The sequence below is a fragment of the Botrytis porri genome, assembly GCF_014898465.1.
Source record: "Botrytis porri strain MUCL 3234 chromosome Unknown BPOR_005, whole genome shotgun sequence".
NCBI lineage: Eukaryota > Fungi > Ascomycota > Leotiomycetes > Helotiales > Sclerotiniaceae > Botrytis > Botrytis porri.
In genome coordinates, this window is record NW_024066079.1 from 2,647,828 (window position 1) to 2,668,961 (window position 21,134).

Genomic DNA, 21,134 nt, shown 5'->3' on the forward strand with positions numbered 1-21,134 from the left:
TTTCCCTTCTCAGTTTGCTCACTTTAACTTGAGGAATTGTAAGGGTTTACGGTTTTCAGGGGTAGAGTATTCGGGGAAATGTTTTTAGGCTCAATATAGAAAGATGAGGAGAGGAGTGGTATCTCAAGCACATATGCTCCAAGGGGTCTCAGGTACGAACATGGCTAATTGTCCCTGGTGGGGTATATACTTGTATGTTGCCCAGTACTATGATATGTAGTTCATGGATGGTAGGTTATCTTCCTTCAATCATAATTTGCTTGATAAATCAATTTTGAGTCTTGAAAACCAAGTGAAAATCATCTCTACTCGAGACAAAACCTTGCTTGAAATGAGTTCAATTTTCACAACACCGTAGCCCGTCGATTAGGATTGCAACCTGGGCTGTCAAGAACATTGTTTGCAAGTCTCTGTTAGTTGTGTGATGAATCATGACTAGAAACGCCTAGACGAGCACGAGTGAGATACAGCCAGAAAAGTTGAATCAATTCCATCATCTTCCCCCAAAGCTCTAGATTATTCTCAAAGTACAATCATCGCAACTCATTTTCCTCCAGCTCCAGCCCTCGCTTCAGCCAAATCGTTTATCCGCCTCGCTTCCGCTTCCCTCACCGCCTGCTCGTGAAACCTAGCTCGCACATCCTCCACCACTCCCTCTGCATCTAGCCTCTCCAGCTCATCCGTATCATGATCGTCTATCCACGCTGTCATAAGCTCATCCTCAATCCGCTTAATCACATCTGCCTCTTGTCTCTCCGCGAATTCCGTCTCCAGGCCTCCTTGATCCAGATCCCTCAATCGATTCTCATCGAACCTATGTTCCAAAACCTCTTTTCCCGCCCAAGCGGGTAATTTTCGATACATCAATCCTACTCTACCTTCATAAGCATCTTTAAGCTTGAGATAAAGTTCTCCAGAAAAAGGTCTTTCATCGATTTCAGCTGTGAGCGTTCCTCTCAAAATCTGATCCAGATCCTCACTCAGATGACTCTCAATCGGATCAACAACCAACAATTCTCCCTTCTCCTTATCCAAAGTCCCCAGAATAACACCCGTACGCGCTAACTCATACGCCACAGCAGTCAACCACCAAACCTCTCCCTTCTTTTTCCTCTCCTGGGGTTCCCATTCCTCATCCTCCGGATTCGGCTCATCATACTCCTCAAGATTAGGCACGTGTCCCCCAGGGGGCTCCGTAAACGCAACCCCAAAATCCCCAATCTTCACATGCGGATACCCATTTTCTTTATCCGGTCCCCACTGCAAAAATACATTCCCCGATTGAATATCATTTTGAAAAATGACATCGCGCCCCTTATGCTCACTTTTCGACATAAAATCCGGATGTTCATTATGCAGAAAGGCGACCGCGCTAACTAACTCATAAAAAATCTGCCAGATAAATAATTCTGGTGGTTTAACACTGTGAGTACGAAATGCTTTTGCCAAGTTGGTTAAACTACCCGCATCGCAGTATTCGAAATAGAGTCCCATGACGGGTTTGTCATATCCATATTCAGGTATGTATTGAACGAATGCTTCGAGATTGCAGATATGTGGATGACCGCCTCGGATGAAGCGGAGATAGATGCGTGTTTCGGAGTCCCGCTTCGCGCGGAGACTGAGTCTTTCGACTGATTGGGAAGAACTCTTCGTGGCTTCGCTGCTGGGTGTGAGAGGGGGTATAAGAGCACCTTCCGGGAACTCCAATTCGAATTTGTCGAGATTCCATTGGAGCTTTAAGGCGTAGGGCTTTTTCGTTTCGGAATTGACGACCTTTAGAACAACACCGAATCCACCACTTGCAATGTGCCCTTCGAAATCGTGATTATCTCGATTGAAACCGGGGTCGTCTCTCCATTTATTGCGTCGAATAGTTATGTTCTTCTTCCGGAGAGCTTTAATATATACCACTGCGGCCGTGTCAAATGCAAGTGCTCCAGGTTGCGACATTGTGTTTCTGTGTCTAGCTAATAGATTCTAGGGTCAATATCATTCAGCGGACTGGAAGCTTAGGAAATAATTTTCGAAGCATCAGTGTACCAATGGTCCAAAGCATCAAAGAAAAGTCGGCTTCCCAAAACAGATTTCTTTGTCCTTGAAGTTGAGCTTCGATGGAAACTAAAACGACACAATGACGACCGAGGTGTACTGTAATTACTGTACACATTGCACAGAAAGGCTTTGAAGCACGGAGCTACCGTTTAAAGCTTCGAGGAAAGAGAGATATTGCATTTGACACGCTAAGCAAATTTCAAACACTCTGGCTATCAAAATCGTCCCGCGGCTGTATTGGTGACCTATTCAAGATCCGAATCGGAAAATCTTAATTGAAATTATTCTGTCCTGGTATCTCCCATCCTGTCATTTCTCCTTTTCTGCAACCAGCGCCAAGCCATGAATGTTACCAGGAAGAAGCACACTAGCATCCCTAGATTGTAAGGACTTTTGACATCGGCTTCTTCTAGTCATACACTCTCTTTATTCCCAATTCGTGGAATTCTACTGATGAGGTACTGTTCAAGATCATCAATCTCCGTAACATCGGCTGAATGCACGAGACCTCTATGATAGAGTTAGCATGAAACCTTATAAAAGAACGAATCTTAGAAATGCACATACGGATACATCTTCAATTCAACATCATAGCCTTCATCCCGTAGCACCTCTGCCGTCTTGCGACCCCATGCTGGTTTAACAAGAGGATCAGCATCTCCATGGCCCATCCAAATCTTGGTTTGCTTGTTGGAGCCTCCATCTGGGCCCAAAATTTCCCGAAGCTTGTTATGTAATAACAGATAACAACTCATACCAAAGATACCCCCGAGTGGTGTTGGACATGTAATGCCGGAGAAAATAGACATTGCGCCTCCTTGGGAGAAGCCGCCGATCACAATGCGGTTGGATGGAATCTTGCTATCTTCGATTTCGGATTTGATGAGCGAGTGGAAGTAAGCTTGGGAGCGTCGAATTCCAGCCTCATCTTGCTCGGCCTGGAGGTCACTAAAGGTTGTCTTCATTAAAGGTGGTCAGCGGAATCCTTCTGTAAAACAGAGGTGTAGTATAAATGCAAAGACGAACGGAGTCAGTGCGTCTTACAATATCATACCAACCAGGCATCTTCATGCCAAAGTTCTGAACGATTTATTAGCACAGATACTCCGTTCCGAATGATTCGTTTGTCATACAACTGAGATGGGAATGGCTGGCGCATTTGGAAATATGAATTTGACCTCTTGGAACTTTGAGCGACGACGCCAGTTCTCTGCGAGCGAAATCCATCCAGCACCACTATCACCAAGACCATGAGCCATGATGATAGTTGCAGTGTGCTTCGTGACCGCGGGGATAGTGAGAGCTGATGGTGGAGACATTTTATGAATTGTGACCTTTGTAGATCTTGTATGGAAAAGAAGGTATTTAAAATATCAGGAGGTACCCAAAGATGCGCTTCTATATTCTCTCAGATCTGCCAATAAACAAAAGTTAGAGAGGAGGTTCCCGGTTAGTTCAGATTGTTTGTGTTTAGCAATTAAAGTAAAGTAATAAGCCTCCGAGCTCTGCTCAGTGCTCTCCCCGCCTTATCGCGCTAAATTCTTCAAGTCAATAGTGGTGGTGCACGGATTGGTGAAACTCTTCTAAGATTTGAATGGGAAAAATTCACAATTAATGCGAATATCATTGAATTTTGATTAAAACCTACTATATAATCATATGATCTATAATAAGTCTCTTGACAAAGTCTCAAAGCTCTCGAAGCAATTGCGCAAAAGCTTTCCTCAAATTCAAGATTTTCATCATCTCATGAATCCCTGCGTCCACTGTTGAGCAAACCCTTGCATGTCTCTTATCTTGAATATCAATAGTCGGTAGGTATCTTTATCAAAAACTATCCTGTTTTATTGGTTGTCAACACGCGCATACATAACTCGTAAAACATTATGTTAATAACATTTTGAATTGTTAAAAGTCCTGTCCTATTGTGCGGCCTCGATAATTTGTAGGCCTCTCATAATACTTGGATGTGCCTGACCTCTCAACGATTCCCTTCAAGCTTCACTTCGATTCTGTAAACAAAGCGGGTATGATCATGGCACCACCGACATCTCGACCACGATCCCCCTCGCAACGTCCCCTCCCCGGATCTCCAACTTATTCATATGCTTCCACACTTCCCCTCGCATCCACATTTTCCCTTGGGCTCCCACCTCCACCCGTTCCTCATCCACCCCACGCCGTCCTTACGAAAGCCGACCTAGAACTTTCCCAAATCGCCTATTCCGAACTCATTAGCACCGCCAAAAGCTACCGACTAGCTCTCGCAGAGCTAAGCTCTTCTGCATCCGCTTTTGGAAGTGCTTTGGAAGCATGTGCACGATTAAAAGAAGCAAGATCCGAAGCCTTGGCTCCCCCTGGTGGCAGTCTCAGCAACAGTTTCACGGCCAAAGGGAATTGTACTGGAGATAACTTAATGTCTGCTAGTGGGGTACACCAGTTGATAGCGAACCATCAGCAAATACTTTCAGAATGTGTATATCGATCATTTGAGGTGCCTTTGCTGCATGAACTAGACAATTGGGGCAGGCAAATAGAGGAAGAGGAGGTCTCGTATCGAAAGGAAGTGAAGAGCAAGAGCAAAGAAATACAAAAGATGGAGAAAGAGGGGCTAAAGCTACACAAGCAGAGGAAGCGAGATGTGCGAGGATTCCGAGGGCATTTGGTGGAATTGACTACAAGACTTGATGGTCTTACAACACTACACGGTGAACATTCAAGAGCATTATTGCGAGATTGTCAAGATGTGAGCACGAAGGTAGTCGAAGCTAGTTCATCTCTCGTCCGCGCAGAGGTAGAAATATTCGAAGCCCTTGCACGAAAAGGTTGGACAGGAGGTGGTCTCGAAGATCTACTCGAACACGGTCAAGATCTCTTCTCATCGGAACCTCCCTCTACGAACACAGACTCGAATGGTAGCCCATCTAAGATCTTCAGCATTCTGCCACAAAAATCAATCCTTGTAGATGCCACGCAGCCCGCTACCGATGTGCCCCATAAAAAGGTGAACCACAAGCGTAGCGATAGTCTTCTTGTTGACAACAATCATTACCAGTCACTCGCTGCAGTCGCAGATCGTGATATAGATAGCGGGTCAATATTCTCCGAGCGAGACACTAGGATTCTGAACCGCTCCCGAGGCGTAAGGCCCTTTAGTCCAGAGCCTGTTGAAAGAAGTCTAGATCCACTCGAGTTGCCTCCGCCTAGTCAGATTCCCAGCCAACTTCCATCTCCCAGAGAAGAATATAGCGAGAGATCAAGATTCGAGACTTTCGGCTCTGTTACACCCGAGATCTTTAAAGATGAGACTATCTTAGATTCGCAGGTCCCCTCACCAATTTCCTCGCCGGAAATATTCGCAGAAACGGAGATGGAGACGCAGACACACATAGACGCAGTGTCATCGGCAGACAATCGAGCAGAGATGGCACACGAGACCAGCAGTATGCACTCAGAGGGTACAATCCGCGGAGACGATCGAATTTCATCACCAGAAACCGAGTCTGAGCAAGATGAAGCCAGAAGAGAGCGAGAATGGAACGATAGATTTTATGTTTAAATGTTTAGCACGTGGATTATGTCCTTGAGCGTACTAATACCCCTCTAGACCAATTTTTCTTTTCTTTCTCTCTCTAGCATGCGTATATGGGTATATGGGTATCGGGGTATTCGGTTTCGGGTTTGGGATCTGGGAAGGAGTTATTTAAAAATTGTGTATGAGACGATTTGGAGGTATGCTGACAAGTTTAACAAGAATAAAGTAGAGACGGAGAGCTGTGGGTAGTAGTTTCATATTTGATGATTGACAGAATGGCAAAATAAACTTTCATGCTATTTTCGCTGGGAAACGTCTCGCCCAAACTCCTTTCCCTCAATCACCCCATCCATCATCCATACCCAGTTGGTTGGCCGGTCATTTATTACATTTCTGTGCCGTCTATGCTCTCCAGCTTCATCTGTAGTTCTTTTCGCGCAATCTCGGGTATAGTGTCAAAGCTTCTCCAAAACAACTTAATATACTTCGTCTTCGTCTTTCAACACATCACTCCAGACAATCCACATCTCCATTAAAATCCCTCCATATAACCATCTCTACTCATCTTTCTCTCCTTCCACAACTCCAAAAATCCCTAGGTATGTGTCGAACCAGTAGATCATCCTCCAATAAAGACTCGCTTTTGCCCAATCGAATTCGCCCGTCTCGGTCCTTGGTACTGTGTCCCCTATGATATCCGCACTGAACCAATTTAGTAGTGGAATGTTGGACAAAACTTGCTGCGTGTACGATTTTTGAGGGAGTAGGGCCTGATCGGCAGGACGAAGTTGCAGTCGTTGAGCTGTTGGAATTTTGCGACAGTAAAGAGAAGGTGCTTCGGGAGTAGCAGAACCTGCAGAAGACGGCCGTTGTTGAAGGGCAAGGTTACCACCCGTAAATGTAGATGTCGTTAATGTAGTAGTATCGATTGTATGACTTGTAGCCTGCGAGCCCTCGGGGGATTGAGCGCGATCTTCAAAGTGTACGTTTCGACCAATTTGCGACATTTCAGGAGTAGTCCAGGAACGGGGGAGACCGGATTGTTGAAGGGGGCGTTCGGCGCCTGGAAGGAATGGTCCAGGATCGAAGCGATGTCTATTAGAATTGAGACGAGATGATCTTTCTGATGTTACTGTAGAAACTCCCAGTTCATCTTTTGCTGGTGGCGCACCGCGATAGAGTTCAGCGTGAACAAAATAACCAAGTACTGCTTGTGGAGAAGCTTCTATCGCTGCATCTGCTGCTTCCGCGGATTCGAACGTAATCTTAATCCAGTGCTTCCCACCAGCATATTTCAAAGCCTTTGCTTTTTCTTCTATAGTCATTGGACGTCTTCGCAAAACAACTGGATCTCGGAGGTCGGTTTTGTACCGTCGTTGATCTAGAGGTGCATCGCGAGGATAATCTTCACATATGTGGCCAGCAATTTTTTCATATTCTGCGATAGCTGCCCATTGATGTTCTGGCGTGAAACCTCGCAATATAACCTCTGTAGGCTCCTTGTGTACAAATCTCGAAGATTGGCCCGCATTACCATCAATAGCTACTAAAGCATTGTTATCTCGAATATTGGTTTGCGATAATGAAGACGGTATCGAAGATTTGCGCTGAGATGGACCCGAGTCTGATGTCACCGCAGCTCTCCTTGCGAAAGTGGCAGCGAAAATTGCATCTGCAGCTGCCAAGGTTGGATCCTCCTTTTTCAAAGCTGGTGTGCCAGTTCTTGATCGAGATCGTCTTGTCGATTTACCAAAGGATCCTGTCTCTGGAACAGTTCTTCTAACTCTTGCCGCGGCGGGATTTCCATCATTTCTACTTGAATCAGATTGATAACCTTCCATTGTATGGACGTGGAAAAGCTTACCCAGGGAATAGCATAGCATAAGGTCTTTTAATACCATCTTCACCTACATAACACTCCTCCTCTGGAACATTGTGTAATATTAATGGCGGCATTATGTAATTCCTAAAGCAAGGGAGAAGAATGTGATGTGTCTTTTAAAAATAGACTGGTATTTTCTGGAATGCGTGAGGAGATAGATTTGTGGTGTTCTCGAATTCTCAGGATTTTAAAGTCTCACGTCTTCTACGCGACAAATCAAAAGTCCTCGTTGCTATGGTACAAAACACACAAAATTTACCGTGTAGAAATGGCAGGGATCAAGGATTCACCAAGGATTTATTTTTGTTACAGCATGGTACGTATGTACGGAGGGGAAAGCCGCACAAGGTCAAAACGGTCAACGTCATCTTAACTTTCAAAGCTTCAAATATTTCGACGACGTTAAACAACAGCATCTAAAAAGGTTAACAATAATACCCATCAACATATTAATACATACCAGTCAAGATGTTTCGATTCGTAAGTACAATGAAAGTTCTCAGGGACCTCAGTTTCTGATGGTAGAAAGTTATTATCAGGCATTTACTGACCTTGTTAATTCATAGCATAAAACTCTCGATGTCATTACTCTCTTTCACAAGGCAAGCTCTCCAGCCTCAGTAAGAGTTCATACTCTTTTGAAGCAAGCCTCTGCCAATGCTACGGAATCCGCGACGGAGGATCAAGCTAGCGATCACTCTGCGCAAACCGACCCAAAGAGACAAGAGTTCGAGTTGGAAGTCACCGAATCTGCACCTACCCCAGATCAACTTAAGAGCATTCTGGAATATATGGGTGTATCAAAGGTTGGCAGCATCGTTACAGGTGCAAAGGATGAAGCAGATGCCGTAAGGAAGATCAAAGCAAATGAAGATAGCTTCCAAAGACCTCTGGTGTGTTCCTTGTCGTACATTTTATATTATGGAATGATCTTTTGACTAATATTTCAATAGACTGTGGATTGGAGCAATGGAAAAGCTGTTGCTGGAGATAACAAATCTGAGATATTGACGATGCTCAATGCTCTTTCCAAAAATTAGCCTTTGCATTGTTTGCGCTGCATATCCCAAAAGTTTACAATACCAATTTCACAATATCGATCTGTTTAATCGCATCAATCACTGAAGTTATCCCGCATAATTGGGCAACGTGACATAAAGGAGTGAATAAATTGGTTTTGGACTGGACAGAAAAGAGTTCTAATTATTCATGATAGGGACACAGTGATTTGAAGGGATTAATTAATATAAAAGTTCGGGATAGCAGTTATAGACCTCGTTATTCAAGCAGTATGTTCCCTCAGTACTTATTCATCATTCCATGCAGTTCACCATGTACAGTTTCAAGTAAAGTATCCTTCGAATGGAGCTTTCCCTTTTCGTGTTTGACTTCAGTATAAGGAGGACGGAAGACTACAAAAATTAAAGGACGAAAGAATGGAAGGATGAAACACTCGTTGCTGGAGTTTTCATGATGTGCGATCTGGCTCCTTCCTCCAAACTCAGTTTGAATGGGTAGGTAGGTAGGATACGATAAAGCTGGCCTCAAAATATGCTAATGATAGCAGAATAATGAACCATAAAATGCAAGTTCCAATCAAATTACCTATATTATTCACTTTAATCACCTGGGCACTCGTCATGAATTTTTACTAGCGGTACTAGGTAGTACTTGTCATTCTTAGCCTCTTGAAGGTGAATTAGTACGGTCATGACTTTCTACTTTTTCTCTCGCCAAAAAATTTCTCTTCTTTTTAAAAAAAAAGTCAACCCTTCTCTACAAGTCTTTCCACCTTCTATTCTCATAAATCTTCTGGAAGATCCTCTTTCATACCTTGCACTTTAATAATTCCCACCACAAACCTTTCTATTCCATCGTTTCTTTGCGAATACAACCTCTGCACTGTCACAATCAATTCTACCTCGTTGCATTCTCTTGTAGCATAAACGAGTCAATTATTGTCGCATTGAGCTTCAAGCTTTCATCCAAGCTGCGTTGCTATTTCTGGCAATAGCAATTTACAAAACAAGACGCTTCAGTAGTTTAATAATAATTTTACAACAACTCTAGAATTGCTTAGGGAGAGCTCTCACCGGCTTCACTAGCAAACATTCTCGACTCTAGATTTTCGAACTCAATTTGAACATTCAAATAATAATAGAACTCCTCATTTCACGGCTCCACGAGAGCATCCGCGCACACCCACAGGATCATACTTCCAATCTTCGAACCAACATCAACAATCGAAACCCCCGCATTTTCTACAATATCGAGGAACAATGAGTCGCCCACCGTATTACGTCCCGATCCATATGATGGAGAATTCTCGACCTCCTCAAGCCCCTCAAGCTCCACAACCCACGGAGAGCAATCCTGAGAGATGGAACGTTCGAAATCTCCCTAATATGCCTGCATGGATCTCCACTGATCGTGGCCGCTTTCCAAAACGAGAATCTGCTCCTACGAGAATCCCCTGCATTGCGCACTGTGACCTAGTGGCTGATGCCAAGGCTAAAGCTAGCAGCTTATTTGATTTATATCCAGATATTCTTTGCTATGTAAGCAAGCCTACCAACTGGGATGACCTTTGCTTTCTTTGGGATGCAGCCGATATTCAATTGGAGAGCCCTGGATTCCTCTATTATGTCATGTTTTTCATTGGCGAGGAAAATGAGCGACGCAAACCAGACATACAGAAGTCGATAAAGCACGAAATCAATGAATATGTCGAAGCCTGGGTTATAGATCATAGAGACCTCGTTTTGAACTCTGCTGCGGGTAGCATGCACCATCACTTCTGTCAGCATGAACCTGAGAACGTTTCTCCAGCGCTAAAGCCAATGCTTGAAGCAGCTTTGGAGAGTTGTCGTTTACGCCTGTTACAAGCCACCTCGACAGTGACTAATTCAGTCCCTTCTCATGATGCATATCAGCTGTTGCATCCTCAAGGTCCCAGCGTTCCGAGTATCAGAGCTGTCTCAGGCAATGGGACTCGTCATATTCAAGCCGGAAACCAAGTCAATCGACCAGCAATTGCTCCTATAACAGGAAAAGCAGCAGGAGTAAATCTTGTATCGCATCCTTTCAGTCCCATGCAACCTCAATCCAAGTCTAGCTTTCATACCGGTAGGACTGCTAGTATGCCGTTGGCTCCAACAGCTCAGAACCAATTGAAATCTGCGAATCGAGGTGAAGCTGCCACGGGGATGACATCAACTGATCCTCACCAACAATCACAAAAATACGATCGCTTCTTCAAAGATCAGCGCAGTATGGGCAATAAGATTAATGCTACAACTAGCCTGAATGCTTCCCCAACTCGTTCCGAGAGTCACCAAAACGAGAATGGGCTGCGTAACAAATCTAGGCATCGTGGGAATTCGATTGAGACTCAACAAAATAGAAGACATCAATGGACCGGCGCTCATGGAACTCAGCCGAGCAAGTTTATACACCCATCGCAAAATAATCAGCAACAAAACATGTTCTATAGCACGCGAGGAAGCCCTCCTCGAGTTCTTCAGCCCGAGCCTATTTACTTCCGTAACGAGCATGCACCCATCACTATTACTGATAGCTTTAACCGTCGCATGGGCAAAGATAATCCGGTTGGTTCTCGCATGGATCTTCCTAATGATGTTCGAAAGCTTAAGAATTTTGAGAATTCTAAGAATAGTCAGCCACTACCCGGTTTAGGTGAAATGGAAGGAGATCCAAACCTCTTTAAAACAGATGATTACTGCTTGTATACCTATGACAGTGCAGCGTCAAGATCCTTCTCTGGCCGGACCCTATACATGACAGGTGTAGATTTGAAGATGTTTTACACGCATGAGTTGAAGACTCTAATGTCTAAAGTCGGAAACGTGGTGTCAATCAAATTCTTACTCCGGCCCAACAACAATGGTCCAACTTTTATAACGTGAGCTTGCACATTGACCTAGACAATGCAATAAAGCTAATTGACATGATAGATTCGATGCCGATGTCTTAGCTATGGCAATTGAGAAATTTGATGGCTACAAGATGCCAGATGGGCGTGTACTAACAGCAGGATATCCACTTGAAAATTCAAGAGAGCGATCGGGCAGTAACTCCAGCTACCACGGTTACCATGCAGATAGTCAAAACCGCTATTTATTCAATCCTGCGGCCGACAATCGAGCTTGGTCAAGAAAAAACTCGATATCCCAGCATCGACCCTCGAAATCTCAGAGTGGCCAAACCCAATTTCGTTATCAGAATGGCAATCATATGACTCCAGGAAATGTCGCTGATCCCTTTCCATATACACCAGATTCTCAGTCTATCCCTTCATATCCTTTGACACAAGCACCACTTCAACAAATTCCAGGACATGGACTAAGTGCGGCTTTCACGGAAGTTATTCAGCATGAAAGAGGAGTAGGAGCATATTTCCAACAACAAATGCCTCGTGCCGTATTAGACAATAGAACAAATACTGCCGGTGCAGCACCATATCGAACATATAGTGGAGCCCAGGCAGACCGCCATCGTAACGGCACAAGACCTGGAGCTGATCACAACATGGCAAATTTGCCTAACCGCCCAGGCAACAAAAAGGAGAACTCGCCAATCAAGAAAACGTAAGTCAACACATGCTACGTAGGTTGTTGTCAATTCAGAAATCGCTGACATTAAATAAGCTTTTCACAATCTAGGCCTACTGGGAAGGATTCAACTAACAGTCCGGGCAGCCGACACAAGAAGACAGTTGACCAAAATACGTGAGTCTTTGTGTTCGGTTGAAAGTTTAATCTGGTTTTGAGCGTTGCACTAATATACAGATAGGTCAGCCAATACAACCCCGATTGTAACTCCCGTCAGTCCGACGTCTCAAATTCAATTGAACAATCAAAATGTGGTGGCCTCACTAAAGGCTTTGCCAATCGACGAACCAACAAGCTCTACACCAGACCAATTGTTAACCAATGAAGACAAAGTAGAGACCATGGTTGCTATGGAGATGGAGAACGTTGAACAGATATCTATTGAGATTCTCGAATCAACAAGCCCTATCGACAGCTCCTTGCCAGAGCCATTGGGCGGAACAGTAGCCGAAATGGACTCGGAATCAATGTCTCAAGGAAGGGCGAAGAATTTCAAGAAGAACAAAAAGCAACTCAAATCCAACAGCAAGGCCGAGGTCGATAAGGAAAAAAATATTATCGTAACTCCTGCCATACTTTCACCAACTGAATCGACAGTTACAAATCCATCACTTGGCGGCGAAGACGCACTGTTCAGTGGAGACTCCACCCGGAAACCAAGTGTCTCTTCCACTGAATCTGTATCTAACGATGCCTCGAAAGACTCCACTCTCCAACAAGCTACGGTTGTAATCGAAGTTCCAAAAGACAGCGAACGAACAACTGGAAAGTCCTTAGATAATGAAGTCAAATCTGAAAAGATCTCGATCCAAAGTGTCACTACGGCTTCAATTACACCCAGTGTACCTCTTGCAAAGTTCAACCACAAGAAGTCAAAGACTCACGTTTCTACCAAGGATTTCAAGAAACAATCCCAGTCGAATAGTCCAGACAGTAGTAATGTTTCTTCAACCACCAATACTGGATCTGTCCGTAAGACCGAGCCCAAGACAGTTAAACACCAAGGCAAAGTCTCTAAAGATGGTAGTTCTGAATCTTCGGGGCAACAAGAACATCCAAAGACCGATTTGAAGCACAAGAAGAAGCGAAGCTTGCCTGAGGTCAATCAGGAGAAGGGCGCGCCTTCAATCTCAGTTGACCCCACCAACTCATCTGACTGGCCCGCTCTGGCTCCTTCCAAGTCTCCCCCTTCAAGTATTGCTGATGGAAAGCCACCACAATTACCTGCACTGCCAGCCGTGAATCATCGCAAAACTAAGGAAGTAATTGTACCGGCATTGCCACTCAAGCCGCACCGACAATCGTAAGAATCTCATGTCTAATATCCATTCGCCATGCGAGCTGATTCCGTGTAGGGATTATACGCTAGGGAGCAAGGCTTGGCCGTTCGTAAGAAAATGCAAACGAAAGGTCTCACCGGAAGTTAGCGGTGGATGATCAAGGCAGCATTACTTTTGGTAGCAGATTATGTCAATATTTATATCTACTGGTATCACTCATAAGATACTATCGATAGACGGGGTCGGAAATGAGAGTCATTTATTCAGAGTGTAATTGTTTCACATCATTAATAGTCATAAACTAATAACATTGATACTCAATAAGTTTGTGGCTACCTCTCTTCACGTGAATTTGTTCCTCGACGCTCACGACAAGAGTTCCTTCTGGTGTCTGCTTTTATATAATGATCATTGCTGTTGTGCATTCACCTTCGAACAATCTCAAATGCTTTGTAGTAAAATGCAATTTTGATTTTATAGATGCTTATTGCTTGTGATTCTCTATCTCTAACTCCAAATAGTAAGCTCAAAGCCAGAATATCTCCCAAATATTGGTCTCAGATGACCGCCCTTTCATATTCCACTGTCATATCAGGTTAGATTACTTCGAAATCTTTTTTATTAGCCATCGGGCATTTCAATAATGTATTGTATAGGCATACCTTGATTTAGTGAACTTGTGAATTGTACAGACGCTTGGTTGGTTGGTTATCTGATTGGACTGCGTAATGATAATTTGGATTTGTGGATGGGTGGTTTAGAGATGATATGTGTTGGGGGGGGGGATTATTGATGTGCGTGTGTGCGAGAGATGTTTTTTTTTTTTTGGAAATGTATTGTGTGATTTAGAATATACTCTCCCTTTCACTAAAATCTAGTCTGAAGTAACTGAAGTAACTGATGAAAGAATTTAAATGATATAAGAGTAAATTACCTTTCAACTTTGGGGAAAGAGTAATTAAATGACTTTTGGGGGTAGGAGAATAGTTTGTTGGTAATTTTAATATTAAGAATCTAAGCTGGGAACGATGATAGATTGTAGAATTATCCGTGAGTGATTTGTTGGGGGGTTTTCAATAATCTGCTCTGTGAGTATCCGTTCGGTAGTCTTCATCTGATTAAGGATAAGACGAAACAAGATGTGATTACGATTGTAATATTGTTGATTGATTTCATGGGAAGAACATATAGTTTGCTCGGGCATATGGTGCCGCGTTGTGTGTGTGTTTTTGATGTGATTGTCATGGTTGTGATGGTGGGCTTGGACCTTGGGTTTGGGGAGATGTTGGGATAAGTTTGTTGATAGGTTTGGGAGTGTGTAAGTTGCATTTTTGTTGTTATATTAAAGCCAGGTCTAGAGATTCTACTGAAATGATGGGTGATTCCTCATGGGAAAAGGAGGCCCTTAGATGCCGTGCGTATTGAGCCAAAGTCTATAGATTCCATTTAATGATGGGTGGTTTCTTATGTGAAAAAGAGGCCGTTAGATCCCATTGCTGAACCAAAGCTCTTCACAACTTGGAAATTTAATTTTGCTACTCAGTATGCTTTGCATGTAATTCAATGGCGAAAACTAAGTAAATATGTATATCTATCTATTTCTTCCAAGTTTCTCGATCCCGTGAAGTGAGATTGTCATTGCAAGAGTTGTTACGCCGACGAAACTTCTGTCGACGGCTATCAGAACCATTCTTACGGCTTGAAGTATAATAACGAGTGTAAGTCTAGTGGAGAGACCCGTCTAAGATCTCGCGTGTCTGCTACCCCTAAACATCTTGAACTGTGAATGGTATTACGCGAGTTTTCGTTACCCTATTTGGCTCATCGTCAAGGACTTTGTCAAAGTGTCTCGCTCTATTTGGCTGTCCATGTTTAGACAGTACGGTCTTAGGAATCTAGATGTACCGTCTTTTCACCATTCATTTTTTCAAATTCAGAATTGGTTTATGAAATTCACTGTATGTATCTACTTTTCTTGGTATGTAGCTGCCTACCGGTAATGGTGTTCTAGACTTGGCCTGCAAAATTCACTCAAGATTTCTACTTTGGCAGTACCTACCCCTTCGGCCTTCAAGAACAAAGGTCAAGTTTGGACTCGTATCTCATTCCGGGTTTTTAAACCTTCCACCTCGAATCCTTGTGACTGTTCTTGAATAGATGTGGCAACTAAACTCTAGAAACCTCTACCACACTCTGCCTGTTCGAGACTCCTCTACGGTGTCTTTGTGAGGGCTTTATTTCATCCTCGAAACTAAATATCTACGATAATTTTCCTGGCACATCGAGATTTTTATCTAACATCCATCACTATCGAGTCTCACAATCTCCTTACTTCGCACGAAACACCTATCAATTTCAAGACGTACTCGACTGCCAGTGATTCTTTGAACTCATTTGTCGATACTCCGTCAGTTGCTTCTCATCTTCACAAATCGCCACTGAACATTTTGTACTTATCATTTCATCAGTGATATAGCAACAAATCTTCTGCCCATCATATCACCAGCAGGAATATCACAGAACTTCTGTTTATCGTTTAATCAAAGATATCACCACAGAGCTTCGACCGATTATCTCGTCAGGGAGACTACCTCACTGTAGCTCCATTCCCAGACTGATTCGAACAAACGCAATCAATCACTACCTACCACCAGCGATCATCATGACAGATAGTAATCCAAACGACGATTTGCCGCACCTTATCATGGGACTTACAGCACTAGAGCACCGCAAAACCAACATGAAAAAGATCCTTCGTTCCTTGAACGAAAAGAATCACTCGAGATATAATAAAAGTCAGTTGTTACGTCGACTTCATGAGGTCGAGAGCGGTGGACAGGTTTCAGATGCAAGACAACAAGCTATCAATCTTTGGCTACGAATAGGGTCCATAGGTGACATCAGCGTTTATTATAATCAGAATGACCCATCTCAACAGTCGCAGGCATCTCGACCTCTCAAGCGCAAGAGATCTGCTGAACCCGTATCTAACGATTACGGAGATATTCGGATTAAGCACGAAGATTCCATAAGGTCAGAACCGCAACCAAAACCACAACCGCAACTGAAGGAATGTTCTATATGTGCAGAAGACCTTGTGCTCGCTGAATTCCCACATTAAATCTCAGCTGAGTGCACGCATGATCCAACATGCTGCACCTCGTGCGTTTCCCGGTCTATTGGTGTGCAAATCGAAAGCAAAGAATGGGATTAGATTAGATGTCCCGAATGCGCAGTACTTCTCTCCTTCGACAATGTGAAGTTGTTTGCCTCCGAGACAGACTTCATTAGGTATTTCATGTCCCCTAAAAATCTGCTCTACAGTCTCATGCTAACATCTGATACAGATATGATAAAAGCTCGCTCTCATCTTGCATCAGAAGTGATCCCAAATCCACAAACTGCCTTGGCCCCGGCTGTAACGATGGTCAAATCCATGAGGGCGGCGACGATCAGCCTATCATGACATGTGGAACATGTAGTTTTAAAACATGCTTCACTCACAAAATGCCCTGGCACACTGATTTAACTTGTGAAGGGTATGATGATCAGTCCAGGAATAGACTGCGACAAGAAGACGCAAGCCAAGATCTAATTAATAAGGCCACCAAGAGGTGTCCCAGTTGCCAAGTCCGCATCGAGAAGAACCTAGGCTGTGATCATATGACTTGTAAGCTGTTGAATTTTCAGAGTATTGAGTATCTGGGTTGCTAATCAAAGAATAGGCCGTTACTGCGAGCACGAGTTCTGCTGGGTATGTTTCATCGATTATAGATTAGTCCGGTAATTGGCAACGCAGCCCATCTATCAACCTGTCACTACTTTACGGGGAATCTTCCACGGCATCCAGATCAAATACAAACTCCCCGTCGAGTTCCCGGGAGACGTCACGCCATTGCAAGATCTGCAAACCCAGGTCCGGGACCACCACGTACGGTATTTACAACGCAACAACTTAGGATTGTGGACCGTATTCGTGCATCTCAAATGCAGCAAAGCAACATCTGGGCTTATGAAGGCTTGGATGATGAAGAATATTAGTACTCAATCCCGTCCCGAGTCGATTTTGGGAAGCAACCAAGAGAGAAAAGCAGATAGTCTGGAGTAGCAATCATTCTGCAGGGAAATCATCACGCCTGGAGAAAAGGGGCAGGGATTCTTTCATGATTCGTTCTGGCTTTATTGGGAGGATTTGGTGCTAGGTGTCAATGATTTCGGGTGCGGGGTTAATAAGTATGATCTTGGTCATACTCGGGGTGGGAAGGGGTAATCTATTAGGTGGGAGGGGAGGATAGTTAGGCAAATTGCGAACCAATAGTTTTTATGATGCGGGTGAAATTTCTCAGATGTGTCATATTCAATATTTCTCTTCCATTTTCATCTTTTAGGTATCTCGTGCCTCAATAAAAAGGTCAAAGATATGCTTCTTCCATTAGAATCATTCATGTGTTTTGCGAATCGATCCGTCAGATGAAACTATATAGCTGCACCACTAACAGCTACATCAATGGTCATACTTGCTTAAGGACATTGAAAATGTAAATTGTAAGCTGTTACTTAACTTTGCCATCTCAGTTTTATTTTTCAGACTAACTAAACAGCTCATGCACTGAAATATAGTAAATTGAAAGAGCCTTAGCTTTTTGCACCCCCTCACTTAGCTCCGTTTACATTTTCTTTCACAAAAGCTTCCACTTTCCCTCCAACTTCGTTCCTTAACTTCCAATCTCCAAATCTTTCTGCACACTCTCCAAGTAGATAATTCTTCTTCGAAAAGATTGTAAGTAGCACTACCCTGCTTGTACCCACCGTGCACTTGATGAAAAAACTAATTCCTGTTCCTTGATAGAGCCATCTTTAGCCAATATGTCGATCACGACCCTTCTCTCCGCGATGAAGAGTCAATGTGCTCGTTGCGGCGCTCCAGCCCATAGGGGATGCACTGGGTGTTCTTCTCCGCTCGGCGAGGAGGCCTTTGTAACTATCTATCATTGCGGCGAAACATGTCAGGCGGAGCACTGGAAATCGCACAAGTCTGCTTGCAAGGCTCAAAAGCCTATCAGAGATCAAGAGGGCCGACATAGCAAAGTCTGTTTGAGAAGGCGCTATTAAGTTGGGGGTTTTGATCTTTGTGAATTGGGAGAGGCGTTCCTGCGTTATCGAACCATTTATCTAATCACGATGAATTTTGTTCATCAGATTATGGGAAGGGCGCTGAACTTATAAACTCGTTTCCAGGTAGAACAGAAGAATTTGTGGTTGTATCTAAGATAGGTTTATCAAAAAGAATATTGATCAGTCAATTCTATGCCCTTGAATGCTCATGATAAGCAATGAATATCTATTAATTGAGTGCAGGTACCATCGTTTGCACAACCATAGTTTGAAGTCCGTTGATAATGGTCTAGAAATGCAGTAATAGCGCTTTCGCTTAGGAGGGTCTTCGTGAAAGTTGGCCTAATTTGTGGAGATGGTTAAATAAATCTTGTCCCCCAAAGAGCCCTAGAGTAAGGCTAGGTAGTGATGCTCTGGTTTGTCTAACAGAATGAGACCTCCAGTGATGAGTATATGCAGCATGCAGAATGTTTATAGCTCCAGTAAAAACATTTCCCTCACCTCGCTTATTGGTAGGCTGGTAATGATATAAGATTAATCGAACACTAACCAAACAGAAGTGGCATGATATCGTGGCTTGGTATCACAGCTCAACAGCACCTATGTCTTGCATTGAAGACACCGCCCCATATATGCCAACAAGACTGATCACTGATTACGTTCAGATTTGGGGTGTGCGAATCACAGAAAGATTTCTGATTTTAATCTTCTTCTCCGTCAAATGGTCTTACAGGGGACTAACAATATGGATTGCACTTTTTGCTTCCAAGAATCTAGAGATTATTGCACGATTACGTGATAGGGCTTTCAAAATTCAGTATGTTGCAGATATGACCTTCTGGCTGACAACGCTAGTTGTCAGCCTGGAGCAGGATGCAGCTTTCGGCTTTCTCTGTCTAGACTTTACTCTCAAGGGACAGTTCAAGGGGTTGTTGACGGGACCCAGCTACTAGGTTTACCACGAAGGGTTACAGGAACCATAACCATCACCCACATTCGAGTATGCTTTATAGCACCTTCCATTTTGGGATACCGTCTAGATGTCTCAAGGGTTTAGCTTACTACATGCAATAAAGGTATCAAACACATACTTTATCAATGCCGGTTGCATAGTGAGCCTACGCTGGCGACCCAAAACGCAACCCTTAGAGCCTCATGAGAGTTGTGTGTGGAGGCTGACAACTTCGACTCCCTCAGCTGTTCTCGACCGCTTAATGAATTGTTTAGTTTGCACAATGGGGACTTGCGTCACTCAAAAGAATGCAATCGTGCCTCATAAGAGAGCACATGCGTTCATAAACTAGGCTGTGCACAAATTATCTGTACCCATGGATTATCTGCGGATAATTCACTCTATAGATTATCCATCAGAGGTTTTATTTGCTCTATAGATTATCTATTGAAACTTTAAAATTATTTGTTTTATATAAATAATCCATAGATTGTCTACAAATAATCCATTTATTTACAAATAAATAAATTATCTATAAATATATAAATTATCTACAAATAATTTACGAATTATTTGTAAATAATCTATAGATATATAGATTCTCTAAAAAAAGTAAAGAATCTCCATTTTTTTTTTCGCTTAAAATATGAAGCTATTTTCAAAGTAATTATAAAATTATATTAATATTATAAAAGATTATAAATAGTTATATAATATATAGATAAATGAATATTTACAAATAATTTGTACCCACCCCACAAATTATCCATCCAGATTCTGAATTATTTACTCCACAAACGAATTATCCACAGATTATCTATCAAGGTCATTATCCGCCTCGCGGGTACTCGTTGCGCAGCCTATCATAAACAATCGCCACAACTTCGCATTTCCCAATGGGACTTATCCAACAACTTCTTAGCTGCAATATCAAGATTCTCCGCCGCTCGGCAAAAGGTGAATCAGGCCCAAGAAGAAAGAGGTCTTGGTCACATAATGGAGACCATCCTCCGGTAAGAAAGCTAAATGGTTCTTTTGGTGGCCACCACTGACTAGCTCGCTGACACTGGTTAGAGCTAGGCTGCGTAACGGGTACCCGCGGGGCGGATAATAGCCTCGACAGATAATTCGCGGATAATCCGTCTACAGAGCGGATAATTCAAAAATCTGAATGGGTAACCCGCGGGGCGGGTACAAATTACCCGCGGATATCCACCTACCTGTATATTGTATAATTATTCATAATCTTTCATAATATTAGTATAATTTTATGATTAGTATAAAAATTAGTATAAATCTAAGCTTGGATCACTTTTGGGCTGGAAAATAATCTGGGAATAGCTTCATATTTTAAGCGAAAAAAGCGGATATATTCATATAATCCGCAAATTATCCGTAGATAACCCATATATCCGCGGATAATCCATCTATCCACGGATAGATGGATTATCTATATGGAGCGGGTAATTTTAAAGCCTCAACAAATAATCCGCAAAACGGGTAAAACCTTTGATGGATAACCCACAAAACGGATTATCTGTAGATAATTTATGGGTACAGATAATTTGTGCGCAGCCTAGTTAGAGCAACCCAAGTAATACAACTATCAATCGTGAAGGTCCTAGTTTACGACCATCCACAAATGGACGACCAGTTCCCGGTAGAAATAAGCTAGGCGGATGTC

At 43.1% G+C, this 21,134-nt stretch overlaps 7 protein-coding genes across 7 annotated transcripts; 4 read left to right on the plus strand and 3 right to left on the minus strand.

The window, feature by feature from the left end:
- Positions 1-543: 543 nt before the first annotated feature.
- Positions 544-1,953, minus strand: EAF01_004452 (uncharacterized protein; the record flags this gene model as incomplete). The annotated part of the gene is made up of 1 exon (XM_038912706.1): positions 544-1,953. The coding sequence occupies one exon, from the start codon at positions 1,951-1,953 to the stop codon at positions 544-546; it is 1,410 nt and encodes a 469-aa protein (XP_038772390.1).
- Positions 1,954-2,468: 515 nt separating this feature from the next.
- Positions 2,469-3,526, minus strand: EAF01_004453 (uncharacterized protein; the record flags this gene model as incomplete). Its single annotated transcript, XM_038912707.1, has 4 exons — positions 3,189-3,526; positions 3,082-3,135; positions 2,623-3,014; positions 2,469-2,565 (listed from the first exon to the last, which is right to left on the minus strand). The coding sequence occupies exons 1-4, from the start codon at positions 3,372-3,374 to the stop codon at positions 2,469-2,471; spliced, it is 729 nt and encodes a 242-aa protein (XP_038772391.1). The 5' UTR covers positions 3,375-3,526.
- A 564-nt stretch (positions 3,527-4,090) lies between these two features.
- On the plus strand, positions 4,091-5,614 carry EAF01_004454 (uncharacterized protein; the record flags this gene model as incomplete). Its single annotated transcript, XM_038912708.1, has 1 exon — positions 4,091-5,614. One exon carries the CDS (start codon positions 4,091-4,093, stop codon positions 5,612-5,614), a length of 1,524 nt encoding a protein of 507 aa, XP_038772392.1.
- A 533-nt stretch (positions 5,615-6,147) lies between these two features.
- On the minus strand, positions 6,148-7,546 carry EAF01_004455 (uncharacterized protein; the record flags this gene model as incomplete). The annotated part of the gene is made up of 2 exons (XM_038912709.1): positions 6,148-7,402; positions 7,455-7,546. 2 exons carry the CDS (start codon positions 7,544-7,546, stop codon positions 6,148-6,150), a joined length of 1,347 nt encoding a protein of 448 aa, XP_038772393.1.
- A 394-nt stretch (positions 7,547-7,940) lies between these two features.
- Positions 7,941-8,512, plus strand: EAF01_004456 (uncharacterized protein; the record flags this gene model as incomplete). The annotated part of the gene is made up of 3 exons (XM_038912710.1): positions 7,941-7,952; positions 8,039-8,365; positions 8,426-8,512. 3 exons carry the CDS (start codon positions 7,941-7,943, stop codon positions 8,510-8,512), a joined length of 426 nt encoding a protein of 141 aa, XP_038772394.1.
- A 1,239-nt stretch (positions 8,513-9,751) lies between these two features.
- On the plus strand, positions 9,752-13,540 carry EAF01_004457 (uncharacterized protein; the record flags this gene model as incomplete). Its single annotated transcript, XM_038912711.1, has 5 exons — positions 9,752-11,394; positions 11,447-12,079; positions 12,140-12,220; positions 12,285-13,406; positions 13,459-13,540. The coding sequence occupies 5 exons, from the start codon at positions 9,752-9,754 to the stop codon at positions 13,538-13,540; spliced, it is 3,561 nt and encodes a 1,186-aa protein (XP_038772395.1).
- Positions 13,541-16,045: 2,505 nt separating this feature from the next.
- On the plus strand, positions 16,046-17,424 carry EAF01_004458 (uncharacterized protein; the record flags this gene model as incomplete). The annotated part of the gene is made up of 6 exons (XM_038912712.1): positions 16,046-16,416; positions 16,603-16,674; positions 16,731-16,861; positions 16,922-17,053; positions 17,109-17,166; positions 17,286-17,424. 6 exons carry the CDS (start codon positions 16,046-16,048, stop codon positions 17,422-17,424), a joined length of 903 nt encoding a protein of 300 aa, XP_038772396.1.
- Between the last annotated feature and the right edge of the window lie 3,710 nt (positions 17,425-21,134).